Source organism: Cervus elaphus, chromosome 5, assembly GCF_910594005.1.
Source record: "Cervus elaphus chromosome 5, mCerEla1.1, whole genome shotgun sequence".
In the NCBI taxonomy this organism is placed as follows: Eukaryota; Metazoa; Chordata; class Mammalia; order Artiodactyla; family Cervidae; genus Cervus; species Cervus elaphus.
This window is the reverse complement of record NC_057819.1, coordinates 33,607,251-33,633,723: the sequence shown is the minus strand read 5'-3', so window position 1 is coordinate 33,633,723 and position 26,473 is coordinate 33,607,251. Positions and strand designations below refer to the sequence as shown.

At 38.0% G+C, this 26,473-nt stretch overlaps 1 protein-coding gene across 1 annotated transcript in view; it reads right to left on the bottom strand.

Moving 5' to 3' along the window:
- LOC122693144 overlaps nucleotides 1–24,036 on the bottom strand; it is a gene marked incomplete at its 3' end in the record, with an annotated part of 197,409 nt that extends 173,373 nt beyond the window's left edge. Inside the window, 1 exon segment of the mRNA XM_043900737.1 lies at nucleotides 23,957–24,036. Within this exon segment, the coding sequence (XP_043756672.1) occupies nucleotides 23,957–24,036 (80 nt within the window).
- Between the last annotated feature and the right edge of the window lie 2,437 nt (nucleotides 24,037–26,473).

Genomic DNA, 26,473 nt, shown 5'->3' with positions numbered 1-26,473 from the left:
TATGACAAACCCACAGCAAGCATCACCCTCAATGGTGAAAAATTGAAAGCATTTCCCCTGAAATCAGGAACAAGACAAGGGTGCCCACTCTCACCACTACTATTCAACATAGTGTTGGAAGTTTTGGCCACAGCAATCAGAGCAAAAAAAGAAGTAAAAGGAATCCAGATAGGAAAAGAAGAAGTGAAACTCTCACTGTTTGCAGATGACATGATCCTCTACATAGAAAACCCTAAAGACTCTACCAGAAAATTACTAGAGCTAATCAATGAATATAGTAAAGTTGCAGGATATAAAATTAACACACAGAAATCCCTTGCATTCCTATATACTAACAATGAAAAAACAGAAAGAGAAATTAAGGAAACAATACCATTCACCATTGCAACAAAAAGAATAAAATACTTAGGAGAATATCTACCTAAAGAAACAAAAGACCTATACATAGAAAACTATAAAACACTGATGAAAGAAATCAAAGAGGACACAAACAGATGGAGAAACATACCATGCTCATGGATTGGAAGAATCAATATTGTCAAAATGGCTATTCTACCCAAAGCAATCTATAGATTCAATGCAATCCCTATCAAGCTACCAACGGTATTTTTCACAGAACTAGACCAAAGAATTTCACAATTTGTATGGAAATACAAAAAACCTCGAATAGCCAAAGTAATCTTGAGAAAGAAGAATGGAACTGGAGGAATCAACCTGCCTGACTTCAGACTCTGCTACAAAGCCACAGTCATCAAGACAGTATGGTACTGGCACAAAGACAGAAATATAGATCAATGGAACAGAATAGAAAGCCCAGAGATAAATCCACGGACCTATGGACACCTTATCTTTGACAGAGGAGGCAAGGATATACAATGGAAAAAAGACGGCCTCTTTAACAAGTGGTGCTGGGAAAACTGGTCAACCACTTGTAAAAGAATGAAACTAGAACACTTTCTAACACCATATACAAAAATAAACTCAAAATGGATTAAAGATCTAAATGTAAGACCAGAAACTATAAAACTCCTAGAGGAGAACATAGGCAAAACACTCTCCGACATAAATCACAGCAAGATCCTCTATGACCCACCTCCCAGAATATTGGAAATAAAAGCAAAACTAAACAAATGGGACCTAATGAAACTTAAAAGCTTTTGCACTACAAAGGAAACTATAAGCAAGGTGAAAAGACAGCCCTCAGATTGGGAGAAAATAATAGCAAATGAAGAAACAGACAAAGGATTAATCTCAAAAATATACAAGCAACTCCTGCAGCTCAATTCCAGAAAAATAAATGACCCAATCAAAAAATGGGCCAAAGAACTAAACAGACATTTCTCCAAAGAAGACATACAGATGGCTAACAAACACATGAAAAGATGCTCAACATCACTCATTATTAGAGAAATGCAAATCAAAACCACAATGAGGTACCATTACACGCCAGTCAGGATGGCTGCTATCCAAAAGTCTACAAGCAATAAATGCTGGAGAGGGTGTGGAGAAAAGGGAACCCTCTTACACTGTTGGTGGGAATGCAAACTAGTACAGCCGCTATGGAGAATAGTGTGGAGATTTCTTAAAAAACTGGAAATAGAACTGCCATATGACCCAGCAATACCACCCCTGGGCATACACACTGAGGAAAGCAGATCTGAAAGAGACACGTGCACCCCAATGTTCATTTCAGCACTGTTTATAATAGCCAGGACATGGAAGCAACCTAGATGCCCATCAGCAAATGAATGGATAAGGAAGCTGTGGTACATATACACCATGGAATATTACTCAGCTGTTAAAAAGAATTCATTTGAATCAGTCCTAATGAGATGGATGAAGCTGGAGCCCCTTATACAGAGTGAAGTAAGCCAGAAAGATAAAGAACATTACAGCATACTAACACATATATATGGAATTTAGAAAGATGGTAACGACAACCCTATATGCAGAACAGAAAAAGAGACACAGAAATACAGAACAGACTTTTGAACTCTGTGGGAGAATGTGAGGGTGGGATATTTCAAAAGAACAGCATGTATACTATCTATGGTGAAACAGATCACCAGCCCAGGTGGGATGCATGAGACAAGTGCTCTGGCCTGGTGCACTGGGAAGACCCAGAGGAATCGGGTGGAGAGGGAGGTGGGAGGGGGGATCGGGATGGGGAATATGTGTAAATCTATGGCTGATTCATATCAATGTATGACAAAAAAAAAAAAAAAAAGAATATTGTAAAGTAAAAATAACAAATAAAAAAAAATCAGATGTTTCACTTTAAAAAAAAATAATAAAAAAAAATAAAATAAATGTCTATATATGTGTAACTGAATTACTTGTTATACATTATACCTGAAACCAATGTGTTGTTATTGTTCAGTTGAAAAATCTTGTCTGACTCTGCGACCCCATGCACTGTAGCACACCAGGCTCCTCTGTCCTCTACTATCTCCTGGAGTTTGCTCAAATTCATGTCCACTGAGTCAGTGATAATACCTAACCATCTCATCCTCTTCTGCCTTCTTCTTTTGCCTTCAAACTTTCCCAGCATCAAGATCTTTTCCAGTGAGTTTACTCTTTGCATCAGGTGGCCAAAATAGTGGAGACTCAGTTTCAGCATCAGTCCTTCCAATGAGTGTTCAGGGTTGATTTCCTTTAGTATTGACTGGTTTCATGTCCTTGCAGTCCAAGGGACTCCCAAGAGTCTTCCGCAGAACCACAAGTCAAAAGCATCCATTCTTTGGGGCTCAGCACCTCTCACATCTGTACATAATTACTGGAAAAACCATAGCTTTGAATAGATGGACCTTTCTTGGCCAAGTGATGTCTCTGCTTTTTAATATGCTGTCTAGGTTTGTCATAGCTTTTCTTCCAAGGAACAAACATCTTAATTTCATGGCTGCAGTCACCATCTGCAGTGTGTGTTGTGCACAGGAATATAAAATCTGTCACCACTTCCACTATCTTCAGTTTTATTTACAGTGAAGTGGTGGGACCAGATGCCAGAATCTTAGTATTTTAATGCTGAATTTCAAGCCAGCTTTTTCACTCTCCTTCTTCAGCCTCATCAAGAGACTCTTTAGTTCTTCTTTATTTACTGCCATTCAGTTCAGTTCAGTTCAGTTGCTCAGTTGTGTCTGACTCTTTGCGACCCCATGAATTGCAACACACCAGGCCTCCCTGTCCATCACCAACTCCCGGAGTTTACTCAAACTCATGCCCATTGAGTCGGTGATGCCATCCAGCCATCTCATCCTCTGTCATCCCCGTCTCCTCCTGCCCCCAATCCCTCCCAGCATCAGGGTCTTTTCCAATGAGTCAACTCTTCGCATGAGGTGGCCAAAGTATTGGAGTTTCAACCTCAGCATCAGTCCTTCCAATGAACACCCAGGACTGATCTCCTTTAGGATGGACTGGTTGGATCTCCTTGCAGTCATTAGGGTGGTATCATCTGTATATCTGAGGTTGTTGATGACTGTCCCAGAAATCTTGACTCTAGTTTGTGATTCATCCAGCCCAGGCTTTTGCCTAATGTACCCTGAAGACAAATTAAATAAGCAAGGTGACAATATACTGTGTTGTTGTACTCCTTTCCCAATTTGGAGCCAACCAGTTGCTCCATGTCCCATTCTATCTTTTGCTTCTTGACCTACATTCAAATTTCTTAGGACAGTTAAGGTAGTCTGGATTTCTATCTTTTTAAAAATTCTCAACAGTTTGTTAAGATCCACACAGTCAAAGGCTTTAGTGTAGTTGATAAAGCAGATGTAGATGGTTTTCTGGAGCTTCTTTGCTTTCTCCATCATCCAACAGATGTTGGCAATTTGTCCTCTAGTTCCTCTGCCTTTTCTAAACCCAGCTTGGACATCTGGAAATTCTTGAATACTGGAATACTGCTGAAGCCTAGTTCGCTGATTTTTAGAGCATAACTTTGCTAACATGTGAAATGAGTGCAATTGTATGGTAGTTTGAACATTCTTTGGCATTGCCCTTCTTTGGGATTGGAATGAAAACTGATATTTCCAGTCCTGTGGCCACTGACACATTTTTCAAATTTGCTGACATATTAAGTGTAGCACTTTATCAGTAACATCTTTCATGTTTTTAAATAGCTCTGCTGGAATCCCATCACTTTCAATAGCTTTATTTATACTAATACTTCCTAAGGCCCATTTGACTTTACACTCCAAGATGTCTAGTTATAGCTGAGTTACCATACCATCGTGATTATCTGGATCATTAAGACCATTCTTCTCTGTATTCTTGCCATCTCTTCTTAATCTCTTCTGCTTCTATGAGTACTTACTGTTTCTATCCTTTATCCTGCTCATCCTAGCATGAAGTGTTTCCTTGATAGTACCAATTTTCTTGAATTTATTTCTCATCTTTCCCATTCTGTTGTTTTCCTCTATTTCTTTGCATTTTTCATTTAAGAAAACCTTCTTATTTCTCTTTGCTCTTCTCTGGAACTCTGCATTCAGTTGGATATATCTTTCCCTTTTTCCCTTGCCTTTCACTTCTCTTCTTTCCTCAGCTACTTTTAAAGCCTCCTCAGAAAATCACTTTGCCTTGTTGCATTTCTTTTTCTTTGGGATAGTTTTGGTCATTGCCTCCTGTACAATGTTGCAAGTCTCTGTTCATAGTTCTTTAGGCCTCTGTCTACTGAATCTAATCACTTTAATGTATTTGTCTCCTCCACTGTATAATCACAAGTCATTTTATTTTGGTCATTACTAAATGACCTAGTGGTTTTTCCTATGTTCTTCATTTTAAGCCTGAATTTTGCAATAAGAAGGTCATGATCTGAGTTACATTCAGCTCCAGGTCTTGTTTTTACTGACTGTGTAGAACTCCTCCATCTTTGGCTGCAAAGATTATCCATTTGATTTCAGTATCGACGATCTGATGATGTTCATGTGAATAGCTGTTTATTGGATTGTTGGAAAAGGGTGTTTGCTATGACTAGTCTGCTTTCTTGACAAAACTCTGTTAGCCTTTGTCCTGATTCATTTTGTCCCCCAAGGCCAAACTTAACTTTTATCTTTTATTCCTGGTATCTCTTGATTTCCTATTTTTGCATTCTAATCCCCTACAATGAAAAGGATGTATTTCTTTTTTGGGGGGGTAGTGTTAGTTCTAGAAAATGTTGTATGTACTCATAGAACTAGTCAGCTTCAGCTTATTCAGCATCAGTGGTTAGGGCAGAGACTTGGATTACTGTGATGTTGAATGGTTTGCCTTGGAGATGGAATGAGATCATTCTGTCATTTTTGAGACTTTACCCAAGTACTACATTTTGAACTCTTCCATTGACTATGAAGGCTATTTTATTTCTTCTAATAGATTCTTGCACACAGTAGTAGATATAATAGCTATCTGAATTAAATTTGCCCATTCTGGTCCACTTTAATCCACTGATTTCCTAAGATGTCAGTGTTCACTCTTGATATCTCCTATTTGAGCACATCTAATTTACCTTGATTTGTGGCTTCCCAAGGGGTGTTGGTGGTAAACAATCTGCCTGCCAATGCGGGAGACACAAGAGATGCAGATTTGATCCCTGCTTGGGAAGATACCCTGGAGCAGCAAGGGGCAACCCACTCCAGTATTCTTGCCTGGAAAAGTACATGGACAGAGGGGCTTAGCCGGATACATTCCATGGGACTCCAAAGAGTCGGACACAATGGAGTAACTGAGCATACAATAGACCTAACTCTCCAAGTTCCTATGCAATATTAGTCTTTACAACATAGGGCTGTGGTTGGAAGAACTGATGCTGAAGCTGAAGCTCTAATACTTTGGTCACATTGTGCAAACAGTTGACTGCTGACTTATTGAAAAGGATCCTAATCCTGGGAAATAACGAGGGCAGGAGGAGAAGGGAATGCAGAGGATGAGATGTTTGGATGGCATCATCGACTCAGTGCACACAAGTCTGACCAAACTCCAGGAGATAGTGAAGGAGAGGGAAGCCTAGAGTTCTGCAATCCATGGGGTCACAAAGAGTCAGACACAACTTAGCTACAGACCAACAACAATGAATGCATTATTAATTCTTTGCAACCTCAAACTTTGGGCACCAGACACATCTACAACTTAGTGTTGTTTCCAGTTTGGCCCAGCCACTTCATTATTTCTGGAGCTATTAGTAATTGTCCTCTTCTCTTCCCCAGTAGTATATTAGACACCTTCCAACCTGGGGCGGGGGCTCACCTTCCGATGTCATATATTTTTGTCTTTTCATCCTGTTCACGGGGTTCTATCAGGAAGAATACTGGAATGGGTTGCCATTTCCTCTTCCATTGGATCATGTTTTGTCAGAACTCTTCACTATGACCCATCCATCTTGGGTGGCCCTGCAGGGCATGGCTCATAGCTTCATTGAGTTATGCAAGCCCATTTGCCACAAGGTTGTGATCCATGTAGGGGAAAACGAATATACTTTTGTAAATCAAGTATACTGCAATAAAATTTTCAAATATTAGAAAGGTGGAGAGCAGCAGCATTAAATGTCACTGCCAGCTTTTTATGTCCACGGTTTGGAAGAAATCAAAACATATGTGGAATCTAGAAAGATGGTACTGATGATCGTATTTTCAGGGCAGCAAAGGAGAAACAGAAATAAAGAACAGGCTTTTGATCATGGTGGGGGGGGCAGAAGGGATGGGAAGACTTGAGAGAGTGATACTTAAAAAATCTACATTATCATATGTAAAACTGATAGCCTGTGGGAATTTGCTGTGTGATGCAGGGAACCCAAAATTAGAGCTCTGTGACAACCTAGAGGGGTGGGATGAGAGGTGGGAGAGAGGTTTAAGAGGGAGGGGACATGTGTATTCCTATTGCTAACTCATATTAATTTATGACAGAAACCATCACTATTTTGCAAAGTAACTATCCTCTAATTAAAAATAAAATGTTAAGAAAAAAATGAGACAGAAAAGGTAATACTACCTTTGAAATGCTTAAATATATTAAGACTCAGCAGTCAAACACCAAAGTCAACAGATGTCTGGATTGAAAGGTAGAAAAATAATTGTGCTCAGACTAGAACCAAAGTATTACAACAATTAAGCTCTCCTAGTATTTAGTGAGATGATGCCCTTGCTACTTAAATCTTTCTGGGATACACACAGAGAAAGATGAAGATGGATAGAGCTCAAAAACTAATGCAACAACGGTATCCAAAGTTTAGTAAGATTGTAGCTGCATATAATAATTAATTATAGACAAATCTCTGATGATAGTACATATATTCTCTTAGTTTCCTCAGATATCCTTTAAATTTCATGACTTTTGCCAATGTTGTTCTCCTTGAAATTCTCTTTCTTTTACTCTGTAACTAACTCCTTAAAACTCCTCATGCCTCATCTAAAGTGTTTCTCATTAAGTGAGACCTTCCCCAATTCTGCCAAACAAGATTAGTTGTTCCCTTTCTTATGAATATTGCAACTGAAATTAGATAATGGGATTTTTGTTAATAGCATCCGCTTTCTTAGTTAAATTTAAATCATGTGGGTTTTTCTTATAGCCTAATCTCAGGTACCTAAGCCAGTGTCTAGAATATAATTGGTGTCATAATTGCCAAGTAAATTTTGAATGAATCATTTGATTAATGTGGAAATAAGTAGAAAACACTAGCAAATCATATGTAGTCGAAGTATTCATTGGTCACAAAATTATGTCTCCTTTCTCTAGTAGACTGCCACTATTTATGACAGCTATAGTAATAGATGAATAAATTACAGAAGATAAATGAGAATGGAAGGAGAGAGGATAAATTAATATGAAAGAAAGAGGAAACAGAAAAGAAATAATTTTAGCAAATTTTTATAAATAGATGACAGTTGATTCAGTAGTAGTTTATAAATGTGCAAGAAAAAAAAACAATGCATGTTGCATTTAGAACCACATACTTTTAAAGTCACTATTAATGAAAAGATTGTAAAATGTTCCTTAGTCTGTATAAAACTTTTCAACACTGTGCAAATTTTTGTGTCCCTTCTGAATCTTAAATAAATAAATTATGAAGAAAAACAGGAAATGGAAGTTTGCTAGCATCTGTGGGGTCACACAGATTTGGACACGACTGACGTGACTTAGCAGCAGCAGTGTTACAAAATAATACTATTTTGCATTTCAATATCTTAGAGGAAGAGCTTGGCAAATGAATGAAGTTGATTTAACTCTGACTTACTCACTTCTGTCATTCGATATCTCCTCACTTCAAAGCAATTATTTGACTTTAATGTTAGTAATTAAACGAACCAAAAAGTTTTGTAGATTTGACATAGTCTTATTTTGCTTGAACCACTGATCTCAATTATTTACTACACTGATATTTAGGGCTATGGATTATAATGCACCAGGATTAAGCACCATATTCTACACAAGACTCTAAGAGATGACGACTTTGAAGGATTTTCCAAAATATGCTTTTATTTATTATTATATCTTTAATGTTGGATTTTCTAATATGTGGTGTTAAAAGAAGGATTGCTTCTCAAGAGACATACTGAGTGAATCAACCCACTAATCTTTGTGTCATTACAAAAGTTATTTCTTTCTCCTTATTTTGCTTTCTATGACCTCTTCAATCCAAGCTGAGAAAATAGGCCCTAATTTAGATGTTTTATTTTCATGGTATCTGGTAAAAGAAAAAGAAAATAGAAGACCACACATTTCATAAAATTTTGGTGGCATATATCAGCTTCTCTCCCACTCCATTAGTGAGCAATTTGTACTTCCAAATAGAAGTCAAAGGGGAAGGCATATGTTTTCCCTTCATAGATTAGGTCAGCAAATAAATTGGGAAAAATAATCCACATCAACCATAAAAATACACAAGACTGCATGGATTGTTTCCATACTTTGGTCATTATGGATAATAAATCTATGTAAATTTGTAAGTTGCTTTACTCTTTTGTTGCATACTTACATATCTTTAGGATAGAAGTAGTAGTGTTAGCCACTCAGTTGTGTCTGACTCTGCAACCCCATGGACTGTAGCCCACCAGACTCCTCTGTCCATGGAATTCTCCAGGCAAGAATACAGGAGTGGGTTGCCATTTCCTTCTCCAGGGGATCTTCCCAACCCAACAATCAAACCAGAGTCTCCTGCATTGCAGGCAGATTCTTTAATATCTGAGCCACCAGCAAAGCCAAAACTGGAACAATTTCAACAACATGATATTGTAGATTTGAAATATAACTTCAAAAATGAAGCAAATATGTGTGAGTCCATAGTGATACAAATTTTGAATAAGCAAAAGAGAGAGGGGAGAAAAATCTTCCTTATAGAAGAATTCCAAACACTATGTACAAATACTCCCTATGGGAAGGGGGATTTAGTTCTTACACTACTCCATGTGACTGGCAAAATTTAGTTACTTGCTTCCAAAAAATATATATTAAAGAAAGAGAAAAACAGCATCTTTACAGTGGAGAAATCTGGCAAATACTTTCTTGTCTAATCAATGATGACTAATGTCACCAGAGGTGTCATGAGAATATCATGTAACCTTTGGCATGATATGACCAGAAAATCACTTCACTTCTTCTGTATTCTTTTCAAAAATTTCATCATAGAACTTTTAGTAGAAAAAGATAAGACAGACTCAAATTGAAGGGCATTCTACAGGATATCTGGACAGTACCTTCAGTGTATTTCAAAGTCTGAAACAGAAAGAGGACATTAATACCAAAAATAAAAAAAGTAAAACATGTTTGAAAGTCAATTCAACCTTGGAGTTTAGGCATCAACAATGCAGCAACGTCTTTTTTTTAAGTTTAGCCACATAGCACATGACTGTAATTTGGATTTGTCTGTTTTCAAGGGTAGTACTACAAGTTTTGCTCATGTATTTTGAAGCTCTATTATTAAATGCATGGTACATTGGTTTATAATCTTTTATTGTACTTAAAGTATATTTCCCATTAACAGGATATATTTGGTCTTATGTTTTGATCCAATCTGACAATCTTTTCTTTTCACTTTGGCTCCTACATTATTTACATTTCATGTTGTTTTTGATATTTTGGCATTTAAATGTCTCAAAGTATTTGCTTTATATGTTTTCCATCTATTTTTTTATCACTCTTCCCTCTTTGTCTATCTTCTTTTGAATAACTGAATATTTTCACTTTTTGAATATATTTTGTTATTATGTTAGCTACAATTAAAAAAAAAATATGCTGTAAATACCACACTATGTATTTTTGTTTTTAAGAAGCTCTAAAACATTCAAATAATTCATAAAATGTCATATATTAACCATGTATTTGCTATTTATGCTCCTCTACTTCCTTTTTTTTAAGATTTATATTTTATTCCACTATTCTTTCTTCTTGAAGCATGTTATTTTACACATCTGTAATGCAAATCTGTTACTGGTGAAACTGCTCCCACATTTGGATGTGAGAAAATTTATTTATTTTCACATTCTTTATGAAATTTATTTCCATTAGGTTTACAATTCTGGGTCACATTTTTTCCCACTCAATATTTTAAGGTGTTCCTCTACTTCCTTTGTTTCTAACAAGATACCTGCTTTCATCACTATCTGCTTCTCTGTATCTATTCCCTTTGGATCATTTTAAGATTTTTCTTTTATAATTATTTGAGTAATTAGACTATGTCATGCCTTGATATAACTTCCTTCTTATTCATTGCACTTGGGGGTTGTTGAAATTATTGGATTATTTGTGTTAATAAATTGGAGTGCATTCAGGAAAAGTATTGCCCCTTGGCCATTGTTCATATTCTTTTTTTCTACTTATACCACCCCTATTTTGCTAACTCCAAATACAATATTAGGCTGCTTGACATTCTCCCACAGCTCAGTGATATCTCGTTTGTATTTAAAAATACTCTATTGTAGGGCTTCCTTGGTGGTTTAGTAGTGAAGGATCTGCCTGTCCATATAGGAGACATAGGTTCAATCCCTGATCCGGGAGGATCCCACATGCTGCAGAGCATCTCAACTCATGTGTCGCAACTATTGAGCCTGTGGTCTAGAGACGAGGAGCCACAACTACTGAAGCCCACCAGCTCTAGAGTATGTGCTCCACAACAGGAGAAGATGCTACAATGAGAAGTCCCTGCAGAGCAACTAGAGAGTAGCCCCCCTTCTCTGCACCTAGAGAAAAGCCCATATAGCAATGAATACCTAGCACAAGACAAAGATAAATAAATAAACAGAATTTTTAAAAATACCCTATTCCCTGTGCCTTTCATTTGGGATACTTCATATTTTGTTGTCTCATTTTCATTAGTCCTTTTTTCTCTATTGTGTAATCTGGGAAATTTTATTAGAGGCTAGATATTATGATTATTTTCTTGCTTGGTGCTAGTCATTTTTATATCACTTGGTGAGCAAAATGCTTCCATAGGCAAAAAGGGTAGAATCTTTTGAATTAATGGTTAGATTAAACCTAATTAGAGACCGAGACGGTCTTTGCACAAAAAGAGCAGTGAAGACAGTATGTAAGGCTTAAGAGGAAAATTATCAAGAGCCAGTGTAATGACACATGTAGGAATTTAATCTACATTTTATATTTTCTTATTTAAATACATACAAAGACCATTATGTGGCATTATAATAAGAGGAGAAAGAGTGAAATATAAATTTAGAAAAGTGGCACAGAGCCTGTGCTTAAGAAAAACTTATACGGTTCTGTGCCTGCTAGATTGCATTAGTCTTGTCCAACATTTTGTGAACCTGTGGACTGTAGCCCACTGGGCAACTCTATCTATGGGATATTCTAGTCCAGAATACTGAAGTGTGTTGCCATGCCCTCCTTCAGAGGATCTTCCAGACCCAGAGATTGAATTGTGTCTCTTACATCCCCTGCATTGGTAGGCAGGTTTTTTTTTTTTTTTTTTTTTCTTTTTTACCTACAAGGTCACCTGGAAAACCCCAAGGTATCTCACAAATATCCATATCTACCCAGTACCTTTGACTATGAATTCATCTGGAAATAAGCCTGTTATTTTATTCCATAATATCTTACAGAAAAATCTGAATTAAACTTTTGGCCAACCCAAAACAAAAACAGTTGTACTAAGATAATGTCATACTGGATTCGGGTGATTCTAATTCTACTAAGACATCCTGTTCAGTCGCTCAGTCATGTCCGACTCTCTGCGACCCCATGCTGCACTGTGCCAGGCTTCCCTATCCTTCATTATCTCCTGGAGTTTGCTAAAACTCATGTTCATTGAGGCTATGATAAAACATCCAACCATCTCATCCTCTGTCACTCCCTTCTCCTTTCTTCAATCTTTCCCAGCATCAGAATCTTTTCCAGTGAGCTGGCTCTTTGCATCAGCTGGCCAAAGTATTAGAGCTTCAGTTTCAGCATCAATCCTTCCAATAAGTATCCACTGTTGATTTCCTTTAGGATTGACTGGTTTAATCTCCTTGCTGTCCAAGGGACTCTCAAAAGTCTTCTTCAGCACCCCAGTTTGAAAACATTATTTTTTCGGTGCTCAGCATTCTTTTTTTTCCCCCCACTTATTTTTATTAGTTGGAGGCTAATTACTTTACAATATTGTAGTGGTTTTTGTCATACATTGACATGAATCAGTCATGGATTTACATGTATTCCCCATCCTGATCCCCCCTCCCACCTCCCTCTCCACCCGATTCCTCTGGGTCTTCCCAGTGCACCAGGTCTGAGCACTTGTCTCATACATCCAACAGCATCAAAACATGTATATTATCTAGGGTGCTCAGCATTCTTGATGGTCCAGCTCTCACATCCATACAGGACCACTAGTAAAACCATAGCTTTTGACTATACTGACCTCTGCCAGCAAAGTGATGTCTCTGCTTTTAAATATGCTGTCTAGCTTTGACATAGCTTTTCTTCCAAGGAGAAAGCATCTTTTAATTTCATGGTTACAGTCACTGTCCACAGTGATTTTGGAGCCCAAGTAAATAAATTTTGTCACTGTTTCCATTATTTCCCCATCTATTTGCCATGAAATGATTGAACTGGATGCCATGATCTTAGTTTTTTGAATGCTGAGTTTTAGGCCAGTTTTTTCACTCTCCTCTTTCACCCTCATTAAGAGGCTCTTTCATTTCTCTTTGCTTTCTCCTGGTAGCTTACAGTGAAAGGTGTTGGATTCATGATCTCTGAAGAAGATTTAGCTTTGGGACCAGGGACCAGACTTGATTACTCAAGACCTTTCGTGTAGCAGAGTTTTATTAAAGTACGAAATGGGACAGAGAAAGCTTCTGACGGACATCAGAAGGGGGACAGAGAGTGCTCCTTCCTGCTAGTGTTAGCCAGCTGTCTTGTGTCTGTTAGAAAGCCATTAATCAGATAAGAGACACACCTCAAGCTGAAGGAGCTTCACAAGACCCTTTTCCCACAACATGCATTTTTGAGATAGGATGGCATGAGATATGTCATCCCCCAGCTGTAAAACAATTGTTATGAATACTGGCTTGTTGAGCTATTATTAGCCCAAGGTTTGAGAAAAGGAAAAAAAAGTTAATCTTAGGTGGAACCATTTTGAAGGCAAATTCCAAAGCAAATCCATAGTTTCACTAACATAGCTTAAGAAAAACATTTCCATACAGAAACCTCCTTTTAAGGAAAAAAAAATCTGACACATGTAGTTTGTTTCCTCCTGCCACTTAAGGGAGAGATTAAAAAATGTCTGACATTGCAGCCTATTTCCTCCGTTTGGAGACCCCAGCCTTCCTGCCTGTTACCTTCTCACTGCCGTTGTGGTAGTGTCATTTGCATGTTTGAGGTTATTAACATTTCTCTCAGCAATCTTTGATTCCAGCTTGTGATTCACCTAGCCCTGCATTTTGCATGATGTTCTGTGCATAAGCCTTCTCAGGTCGCTCAACTGGTAAAGAATCTGCCAGCAATGCAGGAGACCCCAGTTTTGTTCCTGGGTTGGGAAGATCCCCTGGAGAAGGGAACACCTATACACTTCAATATTTTGGCCTGGAGAATTCCATGCAGTGTATAGTGTATGGGGTTGCAGAGAGTTGGACACGACTGAGCATAGAAGTTAAGTAAGCAAGGTGACAATATACAGCCTTGATTTACTCCTTTTCCAATTTTGACCTGTCGGTTGTTCCATGTCCAGGTCTAACTGTTACTTATTGACCTGCATACAGGTTTCACAGGAGGCAAGGTGGTCTGATATTTTCATGCTTTTAGAACTTTCTATTGTTTGTTGTGATTCACACAGTCAAAAGCTTTAGCATAGTAAAAGAAGCAGAAGTAGTTTTTTTTTTTTTTTATTCCCTTGCTTTTTCTATGATTCAATGAATGTTGAAAATTTAATCTCTTATTCCTCAGCCTTTTCTAAATCCAGCTTTACATCTGGAAGTTCTTGGTTCATGTACTGTTGAAGCCTAGCTTGAAGGATTTTGAGCATTACCTTCCAAGTATGTGAGATGAGTGCAATTGTGCAGTAGTTTCAACATTCTTTGCCATTGCACTTCTGTAGGATTGGTATGAAACTGACCTTTTCAATCCTGTGGCCACAGCTGAGTTTTCCAAATTTGCTGGTATAGTGAGTGCAGTACTATAACATCATCATCTTTTAGGATATGAAGTAACTCTAGTGGAATTCCATCACCTCCACTAGCTTTGTTTGTAGTGACACTTCCTAAGGCCCAGGATGTCTGGCTCTAGGTGAATGATCACATCATCATGGTCATCCAGGTCATTAAGACCTATTTTTATAACTCTTCTGTGTATTCTTGCCACTTTTCTTAATCTCTTCAACTTCAATTAGGTCCATACTGTTTCTGTCCTTTAGTGTGCCTATCTTTGCATGAAATATTCTCTTGGTATCTCTAATTTTCTTGAAGAGATCTCTAGTCTTTCCCATTCTATTGTTTTTCCCTATTTACATTGTTTACTTAGAAAGGTTTTCTTATCTGTCCTTGCTCTTCTCTGGAACTCTGCATTCATATGGGTGTATCTTTCCTTTTCTCCTTTACCTTTTGCTTTTTCTCAGCTATTTGTAAGGCCTCCTCAGGCAACCATTTTTCCTTTTTCCATTTCTTTTTCTTGGGGATAGTTTGGTCACTGCCTCTTGTACAATGTTGTGAACTTCCATTTGTAGTTCTTTAGGCACTCTTTCTATTATATCTAATCCCTTGAATCTATTTGTCACTTCCACTGCATAATTATAAGGAATTTGATTTAGTTCATACCTGAATGGCCTAGTGGTTTTTCCTACTTTCTTCAATTTAAGTCTGAATTCTGCAATAAATAATTTATGATCTGAGCCACTGTCAGCTCCCAGTCTTATTTTGGCTGACTGTATAGAATGTCTCCAACTTTTGCTGCAAAGAATGTAATCAGTCTCATTTTAGTATTGATCATCTGGTGATGGCCATGTGTAGAGTTGTCTCTTGTATTTTTGGAGGAGGGTGATTACCATTGTCTTTATAAGGAGGGGGAAATTTGGACAAATAAATATGCACATATAGAGAACACTGCATTATAATATAAGCAGAAACTGGAGTTATATCACTAGAAGCTAACAAATGTAAGGATTTTCAGCAACCATCAGATGCAAGGAAGTAGGGATGGAACAGGTTCTCCCTCAGAGTCCCCATAACAAGAACCAACACTGAAAATACTTTACTTTTGGACTAACTGACTTCAGAACTGTAAAAGAATGAATGAACATCTGTTGTTTGAGGTCACCCAATTTGTGTTAATTTGTTGCAGTAATACCAGGAAGCCAATACACTTGCTGAAAAGCACTAAGAGTGTAATATGTCATGATAATTGTATGATTATTTCCCACCAGATAAAGATATATTTTAAACATAGAGTAAGCAGAGATTTGGCACTAATCAGGATTGGACTTTCAAGTTTAATTCAAAAAAGTGGCAAATTAACTGTTGATAAATACAAATTTGTGAATATTCTGATTGACAATTCAATTAATGGTGCAAAGTAGGTTTTGATATATATAAATTGAGAAAGAGACAAAGGTTATAGGATGATTACATTTTAGATGATGGGTTTAAATATTGAAACTGGATTGTTATCAAAATGTGATAGGCATATAGATGGTGAAATGATTTAAATTGATTATAGAATTTGATGCTTTCAAACTGTGGTGCTGGAGAAGACTCTTGAGAGTGCCTTGGACAGCAAGGAGATCAAACCCATCAATCTTAAAGAAAATCAACTCTGAATATTCATTGGAAGGAATGATGCTGAAGCTAAAGTTCCAATGCTTTGGCCACCTGATGTGTAGAGCTGACTCATTGGAAAAGACCCTGATGCTAGGTAAAATTGAGGACAAGAGGAGAAGAGGGCTATAGAAGTTGAGATGGCTGGATGGTATCACTGACTCAATGGCATTTGTTAGAGCAAACTCAGGGTGATGGTGAAAGACAGAGAAGCCTGGCATGCTGCAATTCATGGGGCCGCAAAGAGTCAGACACGACTTAGTGACTGAACAATAACATGAGATTTGATTACATTTATCATTTTTGCCTCTCCTGATCCACCCTCTGTCCTTCATGTTGATCTCTTTCCCAGGAGACTCACCTCCATGGATAACATTTATGTTCTTCCTTATCTTCTGGGTACAGAGTAAGTCTGGGTAACCCAAACTAAAAGTCACATTGAAGAAGAAGATTAGGAAATGCAGTCTATGAACTCCTTTCTCTGTAACCCCTCTCCCTTACAGTCTTTGTTTCTCAACCCAAGGATACTAGTCTTTCTAGGAATCTTCTCTACATAACACCTTCTTCTTAGATTATCCCTTAAAATCTAGGAATAATATAATTTTACTTTTGATAAAGTATTGTTACTTATTATAATCCAGCCTCTGCTACTTCCCTCCCATACTTTTTAATAATAGACATTTTATAAATAAATCTCCTATTTTTTTTTATTTTTTTAAATTTATTTATTTATTTTTTTCAGTGGGTTTTGTCATACATTGACATGAATCAGCAATAGATTTACACGTATTCCCCATCCCAATCCCCCCTCCCCCCTCCCTCTCCACCCGATTCCTCTGGGTCTTCCCAGTGCACCAGGTTCGAGCACTTGTCTCATGCATCCCACCTGGGCTGGTGACCTGTTTCACCATAAATAATATACATGCTGTTCTTTCTAAACATCCCACCCTCACCTTCTCCCACAGAGTTCAAAAGTCTGTTCTGTACTTCTGTGTCTCTTTTTCTGTTTTGCATATAGGGTTGTCGTTACCATCTTTCTAAATTCCATATATATGTGTTAGTATGCTGTAATGTTCTTTATCTTTCTGGCTTACTTCACTCTGTATAAGGGGCTCCAGTTTCATCCATCTCATTGGAACTGGTTCAAATGAATTCTTTTTAATGGCTGAGTAATATTCCATGGTGTATATGTACCACAGCTTCCTTATCCATTCATTTGCTGATGGGCATCTAGGTTGCTTCCATGTCCTGGCTATTATAAACAGTGCTGCGATGAACATTGGGGTACACGTGTCTCTTTCAGATCTGCTTTCCTCAGTGTGTATGCCCAGGGGTGGTATTGCTGGGTCATATGGCAGTTCTATTTCCAGTTTTTTAAGAAATCTCCACACTATTCTCCACAGCGGCTGTACTAGTTTGCATTCCCACCAACAGTGTAAGAGGGTTCCCTTTTCTCCACACCCTCTCCAGCATTTATTGCTTGTAGACTTTTGGATAGCAGCCATCCTGACTGGCGTGTAATGGTACCTCATTGTGGTTTTGATTTGCATTTCTCTGATGATGAGTGATGTTGAGCATCTTTTCATGTGTTTGTTAGCCATCTGTATGTCTTCTTTGGAGAAATGTCTGTTTAGTTCTTTGGCCCATTTTTTGATTGGGTCATTTATTTTTCTGGAATTGAGCTGCAGGAGTTGCTTGTATATTTTTGAGATTAATCCTTTGTCTGTTTCTTCATTTGCTATTATTTTCTCCCAATCTGAGGGCTGTCTCTTCACCTTACTTATAGTTTCCTTTGTAGTGCAAAAGCTTTTAAGTTTCATTAGGTCCCATTTGTTTAGTTTTGCTTTTATTTCCAATATTCTGGGAGGTGGGTCATAGAGGATCTTGCTGTGATTTATGTCGGAGAGTGTTTTGCCTATGTTCTCCTCTAGGAGTTTTATAGTTTCTGGTCTTACATTTAGATCTTTAATCCATTTTGAGTTTATTTTTGTGTATGGTGTTAGAAAGTGTTCTAGTTTCATTCTTTTACAAGTGGTTGACCAGTTTTCCCAGCACCACTTGTTAAAGAGGCCGTCTTTTTTCCATTGTGTATCCTTGCCTCCTTTGTCAAAGATAAGGTGTCCATAAGTTTGTGGATTTATCTCTGGGCTTTCTATTCTGTTCCATTGATCTATATTTCTGTCTTTGTGCCAGTACCATACTGTCTTGATGACTGTGGCTTTGTAGTAGAGTCTGAAGTCAGGCAGGTTGATTCCTCCAGTTCCATTCTTCTTTCTCAAGATTACTTTGGCTATTCGAGGTTTTTTGTATTTCCATACAAATTGTGAAATTCTTTGGTCTAGTTCTGTGAAAAATACCGTTGGTAGCTTGATAGGGATTGCATTGAATCTATAGACTGCTTTGGGTAGAATAGCCATTTTGACAATATTGATTCTTCCAATCCATGAGCATGGTATGTTTCTCCATCTGTTTGTGTCCTCTTTGATTTCTTTCATCAGTGTTTTATAGTTTTCTATGTATAGGTCTTTTGTTTCTTTAGGTAGATATTCTCCTAAGTATTTTATTCTTTTTGTTGCAATGGTGAATGGTATTGTTTCCTTAATTTCTCTTTCTGTTTTTTCATTGTTAGTATATAGGAATGCAAGGGATTTTTGTGTGTTAATTTTATATCCTGCAACTTTACTATATTCATTGATTAGCTCTAGTAATTTTCTGGTAGAGTCTTTAGGGTTTTCTATGTAGAGGATCATGTCATCTGCAAACAGTGAGAGTTTCACTTCTTCTTTTCCTATCTGGATTCCTTTTACTTCTTTTTTTGCTCTGATTGCTGTGGCCAAAACTTCCAACACTATGTTGAATAGTAGTGGTGAGAGTGGGCACCCTTGTCTTGTTCCTGATTTCAGGGGAAATGCTTTCAATTTTTCACCATTGAGGGTGATACTTGCTGTGGGTTTGTCATATATAGCTTTTATTATGTTGAGGTATGTTCCTTCTATTCCTGCTTTCTGGAGAGTTTTAATCATGAATGGGTGTTGAATTTTGTCAAAGGCTTTCTCTGCATCTATTGAGATAATCATATGGTTTTTATCTTTCAATTTGTTAATGTGGTGTATTACATTGATTGATTTGCAGATATTAAAGAATCCTTGCATTCCTGGGATAAAGCCCACTTGGTCGTGGTATATGATTTTTTTAATATGTTGTTGGATTCTGTTTGCTAGAATTTTGTTAAGGATTTTTGCATCTATGTTCATCAGTGATATTGGCCTGTAGTTTTCTTTTTTTGTGGCATCTTTGTCTGGTTTTGGAATTAGGGTGATGGTGGCCTCATAGAATGAGTTTGGAAGTTTACCTTCCTCTGCAATTTTCTGGAAGAGTTTGAGTAAGATAGGTGTTAGCTCTTCTCTAAATTTTTGGTAGAATTCAGCTGTGAAGCCATCTGGTCCTGGGCTTTTGTTTGCTGGTAGATTTTTGATTACAGTTTCGATTTCCTTGCTTGTGATGGGTCTGTTAAGATCTTCTATTTCTTCCTGGTTCAGTTTTGGAAGGTTATACTTTTCTAAGAATTTGTCCATTTCATCCAAGTTGTCCATTTTATTGGCATAGAGCTGCTGGTAGTAGTCTCTTATGATCCTTTGTATTTCAGTGTTGTCTGTTGTGATCTCTCCATTTTCATTTCTAATTTTGTTAATTTGGTTTTTCTCTCTTTGCTTCTTAATGAGTCTTGCTAATGGTTTGTCAATTTTGTTTATTTTTTCAAAAAACCAGCTTTTAGCTTTGTTGATTTTTGCTATGGTCTCTTTAGTTTCTTTTGCATTTATTTCTGCCCTAATATTTAGGATTTCTTTCCTTCTGCTAACCCTGGGGTTCTTCATTTCTTCCTTCTCTAATTGCTTTAGGTGTAGAGTTAGGTTATTTATTTGGCTTTTTTCTTGTTTCTTGATGTCAGCCTGTAATGCTATGAACCTTCCCCTTAGCACTGCTTTTACAGTATCCCATAGGTTTTGGGTTGTTGTGTTTTCATTTTCATTCATTTCTATACATATTTTGATTTCTTTTTTGATTTCTTCTATGATTTGTTGGTTATTCAGAAGCGTGTTATTTAGCCTCCATATGTCTGCATTTTTAACAATTTTTTTTCCTGCAATTGAGATGTAATCTTACTGCACTGTGGTCAGAAAAGATGACTGGAATGATTTCAATTTTTTTGAATTTTCCAGGACCAGATTTATGGCCCAGGATGTGGTCTATTCTGGAGAAGGTTCCGTGTGCACTTGAGAAAAAGGTGAAGTTGATTGTTTTGGGGTGAAATGTCCTATAGATATCAATCAGGTCTAGCTGGTCCATTGTGTCATTCAAGGTTTGTGTTTCCTTGTTAATTTTCTGTTTAGTTGATCTATCCATAGTTGTGAGTGGGGTATTAAAGTCTCCCACTATTATTGTGTTAGTATTAATTTCCTCTTTCATACTCGTTAGCGTTTGCCGCACATATTGTGGTGCTTCTATGTTGGGTGCATATATATTTATAATTGTTATATCTTCTTCTTGCATTAATCCTTTGATCATTATGTAGTGTCCTTCTTTGTCTCTTTTCACATCCTTTATTTGAAAGTCTATTTTATCTGATATGAGTGTTGCGACTCCTGCTTTCTTTTGGTCTCCGTTTGCATGAAATATTTTTTTCCAGCCCTTCACTTTTAGTCTGTATGTGTCTCTTGCTTTGAGGTGGGTCTCTTGTAGACAGCATATATAGGGGTCTTGTTTTTGTATCCATTCAGCCAATCTTTGTCTTTTGGTTGGGGCATTCAACCCATTTACATTTAAGGTAATTATTGATAGGTGTGGTCCCGTTGCCATTTACTTTGTTGTTTTGGGTTCACGTTTATACAACCTTTCTGCATTTCCTATCTAGAGAAGATTTGGTGGTGCTGAATTCTCTCAGCCTTTGCTTGTCTGTAAAGCTTTTGAATTCTCCTTCATATCTGAATGAGATCCTTGCTGGGTACAGTAATCTAGGTTGTAGGTTATTCTCTTTCATTACTTTCAGTATGTCTTGCCATTCCCTTCTGGCCTGGAGGGTTTCTATTGATAGATCAGCTGTTATCCTTATGGGAATCCCTTTGTGTGTTATTTGTTGTTTTTCCCTTGCTGCTTTTAATATTTGTTCTTTCTGTTTGATCTTTGTTAATTTGATTAATATGTGTCTTGGAGTGTTTCGCCTTGGGTTTATCCTGTTTGGGACTCTCTGGGTTTCTTGGACTTGGGTGGCTATTTCCTTCCCCATTTTAGGGAAGTTTTCAGCTATTATCTCCTCGAGTATTTTCTCATGGCCTTTCTTTTTGTCTTCTTCTTCTGGGATTCCTATGATTCGAATGTTGGGGCGTTTCACAGTGTCCCAGAGGTCCCTGAGGTTGTCCTCATTTCTTTTGATCCTTTTTTCTTTTTTCCTCCCTGCTTCATTTATTTCCACCATTTTATCTTCTACCTCACTTATCCTATCTTCTGTCTCCGTTATTCTACTCTTGGTTCCCTCCAGAGTGTTTTTGATCTCATTCATTGCATTATTCATTTTTAATTGACTCTTTTTTATTTCTTCTAGGTCTTTATTAAACATTTCTTGCATTTTTTCAATCTTTGTCTCCAGGCTATTTATCTGTAACTCCATTTTGTTTTCAAGATTTTGGATCATTTTTATTATCATTATTCTAAATTCTTTTTCAGGTAGATTCCCTATCTCCTCCTCTTTTGCTTGACTTGGTGGGCATTTTTCATGTTCCTTTACCTGTTGGGTATTTCTTTGCCTTTTCATCTTGTTTAGATTGCTGTGTCTGGAGTGGGCTTTCTGTATTCTGGAGGTCTGTGGTTCCTTTTTATTGTGGAGGATTAACCCAGTGGGTGGGGTTAGATGATTGGCTTGTCAAGGTTTCCTGGTTAGGAAAGTTGGCGTCGGTGTTCTGGTGCGTGGAACTTGATTTCTTCTCTCTGGAGAGCAATGGAGTGCTCAGTAATGAGTTTTGAGATGGGTCTATGTGTTAGGTGTCACCTTGGGCAGCCTGTATGTTGACGTTCAGGGCTATGTTCCTGCGTTGCTGGAGAATTTGCTTGGTATGTCTTGCTCTAAAACTTACTGGCTCTTGGGTGGTGGTTGGTTTCAGTGTAGGTATGGAGGCTTTTGGACGGTCACTTATTACTTAAAGTTCCATGTAGTCAGGAGTTTTCTGGTGTTCTCAGATTTTGGGCTTAAGTCTCCTGCCTCTGGATTTCAGTTTTATTCTTCCTGTAGTCTCAGGACTTCTCCAACTACACAGCACTGATAATAAAACTTCTAGGTTAATGGTGAAAAGATTCTCCCCCGTTAGGGACACCCAGAGAGGTTCACAGAGTTACATGAAGAAGAGGAGAGGGAGGGGGGAGATAGTGTTGAGCAGGAGGAGAAAAAGGGGGACTCAAGAGGAGAGAGACAGATCTACACAGTTGTCTGTTCCCAGAATGTTCTCCGTAGCCCAGACACCCACAGAATTGGATTGGGAAGAAAAGGAGAAAGGAGGAAATAGAGGTGTTCTGAGGTAGAAAACAGAGAGTCAAGATTGGGAGAGAAAAATCAACACACTCCTGAATAAAAATGGGAACTGAATATTGGATTCTTAAATGTTCACAATTTATATCATATATTGAAAAACAAAAATTAAAAATCTAGAGTAGAGATTAGACTCTTAAAAAATACTATATTAAAAACAAAAACCAAAACACACACAAAATTTTTTTTTAAAATATATATGAAGTTCAGTTTAAAAAATAGGGCTTCTCTTTATTTATTTATTTTTTCTGGTAAGGTTATAGTGTATTGAAAATGAAAATTAAGGAGTAGTAGAGGAGTACTAGAGGACTTTAAAAGAAATAAGAGAAAAAGAAAAATAGAAAATAGAAGAGAAAAAGGAGAAAAAAAAAGAAAGAAAGAAAAGAATTTTCCCTAATTAAAAAAATCGTAAAAATCTATGAAAATGAAAGTTAAGGAATGATGGGGGAGTAATAGGGAATTTTAAAGGAAAATAAAAGAGAAAAAATAAAAAAGAAAAAATTTAAAAAAAAAAGTAAAAATATATCTAGGAATTTCTCTGGAGCTGTTGCGGTCAGTGTCGGTTCGGCTCAGTTTCAGATATCTCCTCGTTCCAGCTTACAGATCTCGATATCTACAGGCCTCTTCCGGTATAATCGGTGTTTTCTACAGGGATTTTAATCTGTTGCACCGCTGTCTCCTGAAGCGGTTCCCTTTGTTTATTTGGCTTCTGTTTGCCGGTTTCTTCAGAGCCTCATTTCCGCCCTGACACAGGCGGGCGGAGGTGGACTCTTATTCAGGTAGCTAGTTCTGTCGCGCTGCTGGGAGGGGCTGACGCTGCGGGGATGGGCTGACGCTGCGGGGATGGGCTGGCGCTGCCGGGAGAGGCTGGCGCTGGTTTCTCGGTCTGCGCTGCTCAGAATCCCAGCCGCTCCTCATGGAGCGCGCAGCGCGCAGCTTCAGCCCTCGGGTGATCCACAAAAGCGCGGAACAAAAGGCTGAGTCCGCTCTTATGCCTTCCCCGTCAGAGCGTTCCAGGCAGCCAGAAGCTTGACCGGCGCACTCTCTCCGGGTGCGGCGCACCCGTTCCCTTCCATGGTCCCAATCTCGGTTTCTGCCGGCGCCAGTCGGGTGTGTGCGCCTTCTGCCCTCTGCCCCCAGCCCGTCCCCGCCCGCGTCGGTCGGGTGCCTGCGCGCTGTGTCTTACCCGACCTGCTCCCGCCTCCGGCGGGTCCGGGCCGGCCCGCAGTCTGCGAGCCCCTCTCCGGACTCTCTCGGTCCCCCCATTCCGCGAATGGCCGGCAGCGAGTTCGGGCCGGTCAATTTTCTCTCTCTTCCCTGCTCTCCCACAGTTCAAGCTGGCAACTCACAAAAGCTCCCTCCGATTGTCCTCAGGGCACTCAGGCCCGGACCCTGCCCCAAACAATGCCGCCTGCTCCTCTCCGTGCCGCCCCCACTTGCTGGTGGCGGATGCGGGTGTCTGGGGCACTTTTCTGCTGAGAGTTGCTTTTAGGCAGGTAATCTGTGGGTTTTATTTATTGTTTCCCTCCCAGTCAGATTGCCCTCCTAGATTCAAACGCTTCCCCCAGGCCCGCCAGTGCGAGGGTTTCCGGGTGTCTGGAAATGTCCTCTAAAGACTTTCTTCCCAGGACGGATCTCCGTCCTTAGCTCTTTTGTCTCACTTTTTATCTTTTATATTTTTTCCTACCTCCTTTCGAAGACAATGGGCTGCTTTTCTGGGTGCCTGATGACCTCAGCTAGCGATCAGAAGTTGTTTTGTGAAGTTTGCTCTGCGTTCAGATATTCTTTTGATGAATTTGTAGGAGAGAAAGTGGTCTCCCCTTCCTACTCCTCCGCCATCTTGGCTCCTCCCTAAATCTCCTATTAATTATGCTATTTTTAATGAGATTTCTGTTTATTAGAACCCTGACTGATACAAAGAGTATAATTTTATTGCTAAGGACAAAGTCTTAGAAGCAAATAAGAAAAGTAGGGTGAAGATTAGTGGTGGACAGAAGCTCTAGGAAATGAGTAGACAGTATGTTAAGGAGGAAACTGTGGAGCTACTGAATCACCAAGAAATACATGCTTCCTTAGTGGCTCAGTTGGTAAAGAAACCACCTGCAATGTGGGAGATCTTGTTTCAATCCCAGGGTTGGGAAGTTCCTCTGGAGGAGGGCATGGCAACCCCCTCCAGTATGCTTGCCTGGAAAAATCCCAGGCAAGAGACTAGTGGGCTGCAGTCCATAGTATTTCAAAGAGCTGGACACGACTGAGTGACTAAGCACAAGAAGTATATCAATGAGAAATATTAAGAAATTATGGAATGAAATGGATGCTGAAGATGTGTGTAGCAAGTACACACAGTCGATGAAAAAACACATCTAAGAAAAAAGAAAAAAATGTCTGGAACTAGCAATAAGAATGAAGGAAGGCATTTGGCTGAACCTGGAAAAGATCAGTGTGAAAAAAAGGAAACATGCTTTTGAAGGTTTCTGAGTAACATCTTTCCTTGAAGAAAGCAGGTTCAGAAAGGGTGATAACATTCAAGGGATATTTTAGAGCTCAGTGGAAATATTTCAAACACTGGAGTGGTGAGGTGTTGTCATCCCAGAATGTATGCATCTTTCTCTTATACTGCTTAGCATTTTTAGGAAAAGTATGCTAAAGATCTAGTACAGTACCTGACACACAGGCAACAGATAAGTAACTGCTTAATTGTGACTAAATCTCCAGAAAATTAACTGATAAAAAAAATGCCTAGGAATAATCTTAAAAAGAGACATAATTGATCCATCAGAAGAACAAATCACAGTTATCTGTAACAGTAATGGATAAATTTTAAATAAATGATTTTATTTAAATGATCTACTTCTAGATGGAAAGACTGGATATACCTGGAAGAACTTATATGTTTCATGCAGTTTCAATTAAAAAAATAATAGATTTCTTTTAAAATTGAAGAAGCTTTTTGAGTTTATCTTTGCAGGAAAAGTATAAAGGAAATGAGAGCAATGATAACAATATTTTTAACAAAAACAAGTCATACTTTGAATAATGATTCTCAGATTCATATAAATGAGAAAATTCAATGATACAGTATTTGGTAGTGTGATAAAAAAGAGTTAGTAAAATAATATAAAAACAAAGCAAGCTATTACAGATTTATGTAGCAAAGATGATTATTTCAATATAAGAACATAGCAATGATCATGGTTTATGGCTTTTTAAATCTATGATTCATTGTGAATATCTTTAATAAATACTTTATAAAAGATGGCATGTGTAATGATCAAAATAACCACACATGCCACATTATGAAGCCTGACATTTATAAGGTTCAAAAAGACTAGTTCTTGAAAGATAGTGGCAACCCATCTTTTAGGCAAGACCAGATTTTTTTAAGGGCAATTTTTTTCTATACACTTCATGAATAACTTATTACCTAAATAAATATATTTTCTATTAACAAATGTTTATGTATTAGAATGCATAATGTCAATGAACTTAATAAATACTTAGTAGCTTTATTAAAATTATTTGTGTCTTGGAATATTTCCTATATATATTTTCAGAACTCATTCTAGTACAAGGTTGTAGTAAGAACCAAGTCTTGAATAGAAAATTCTAAAAACTGAGTGTTGTTAATGAGGCACTATGTGAAGATCATTGCTTAATAAAATTCAGTATTTTCTGGAATATTTATTTCTAATCCAGGATATCT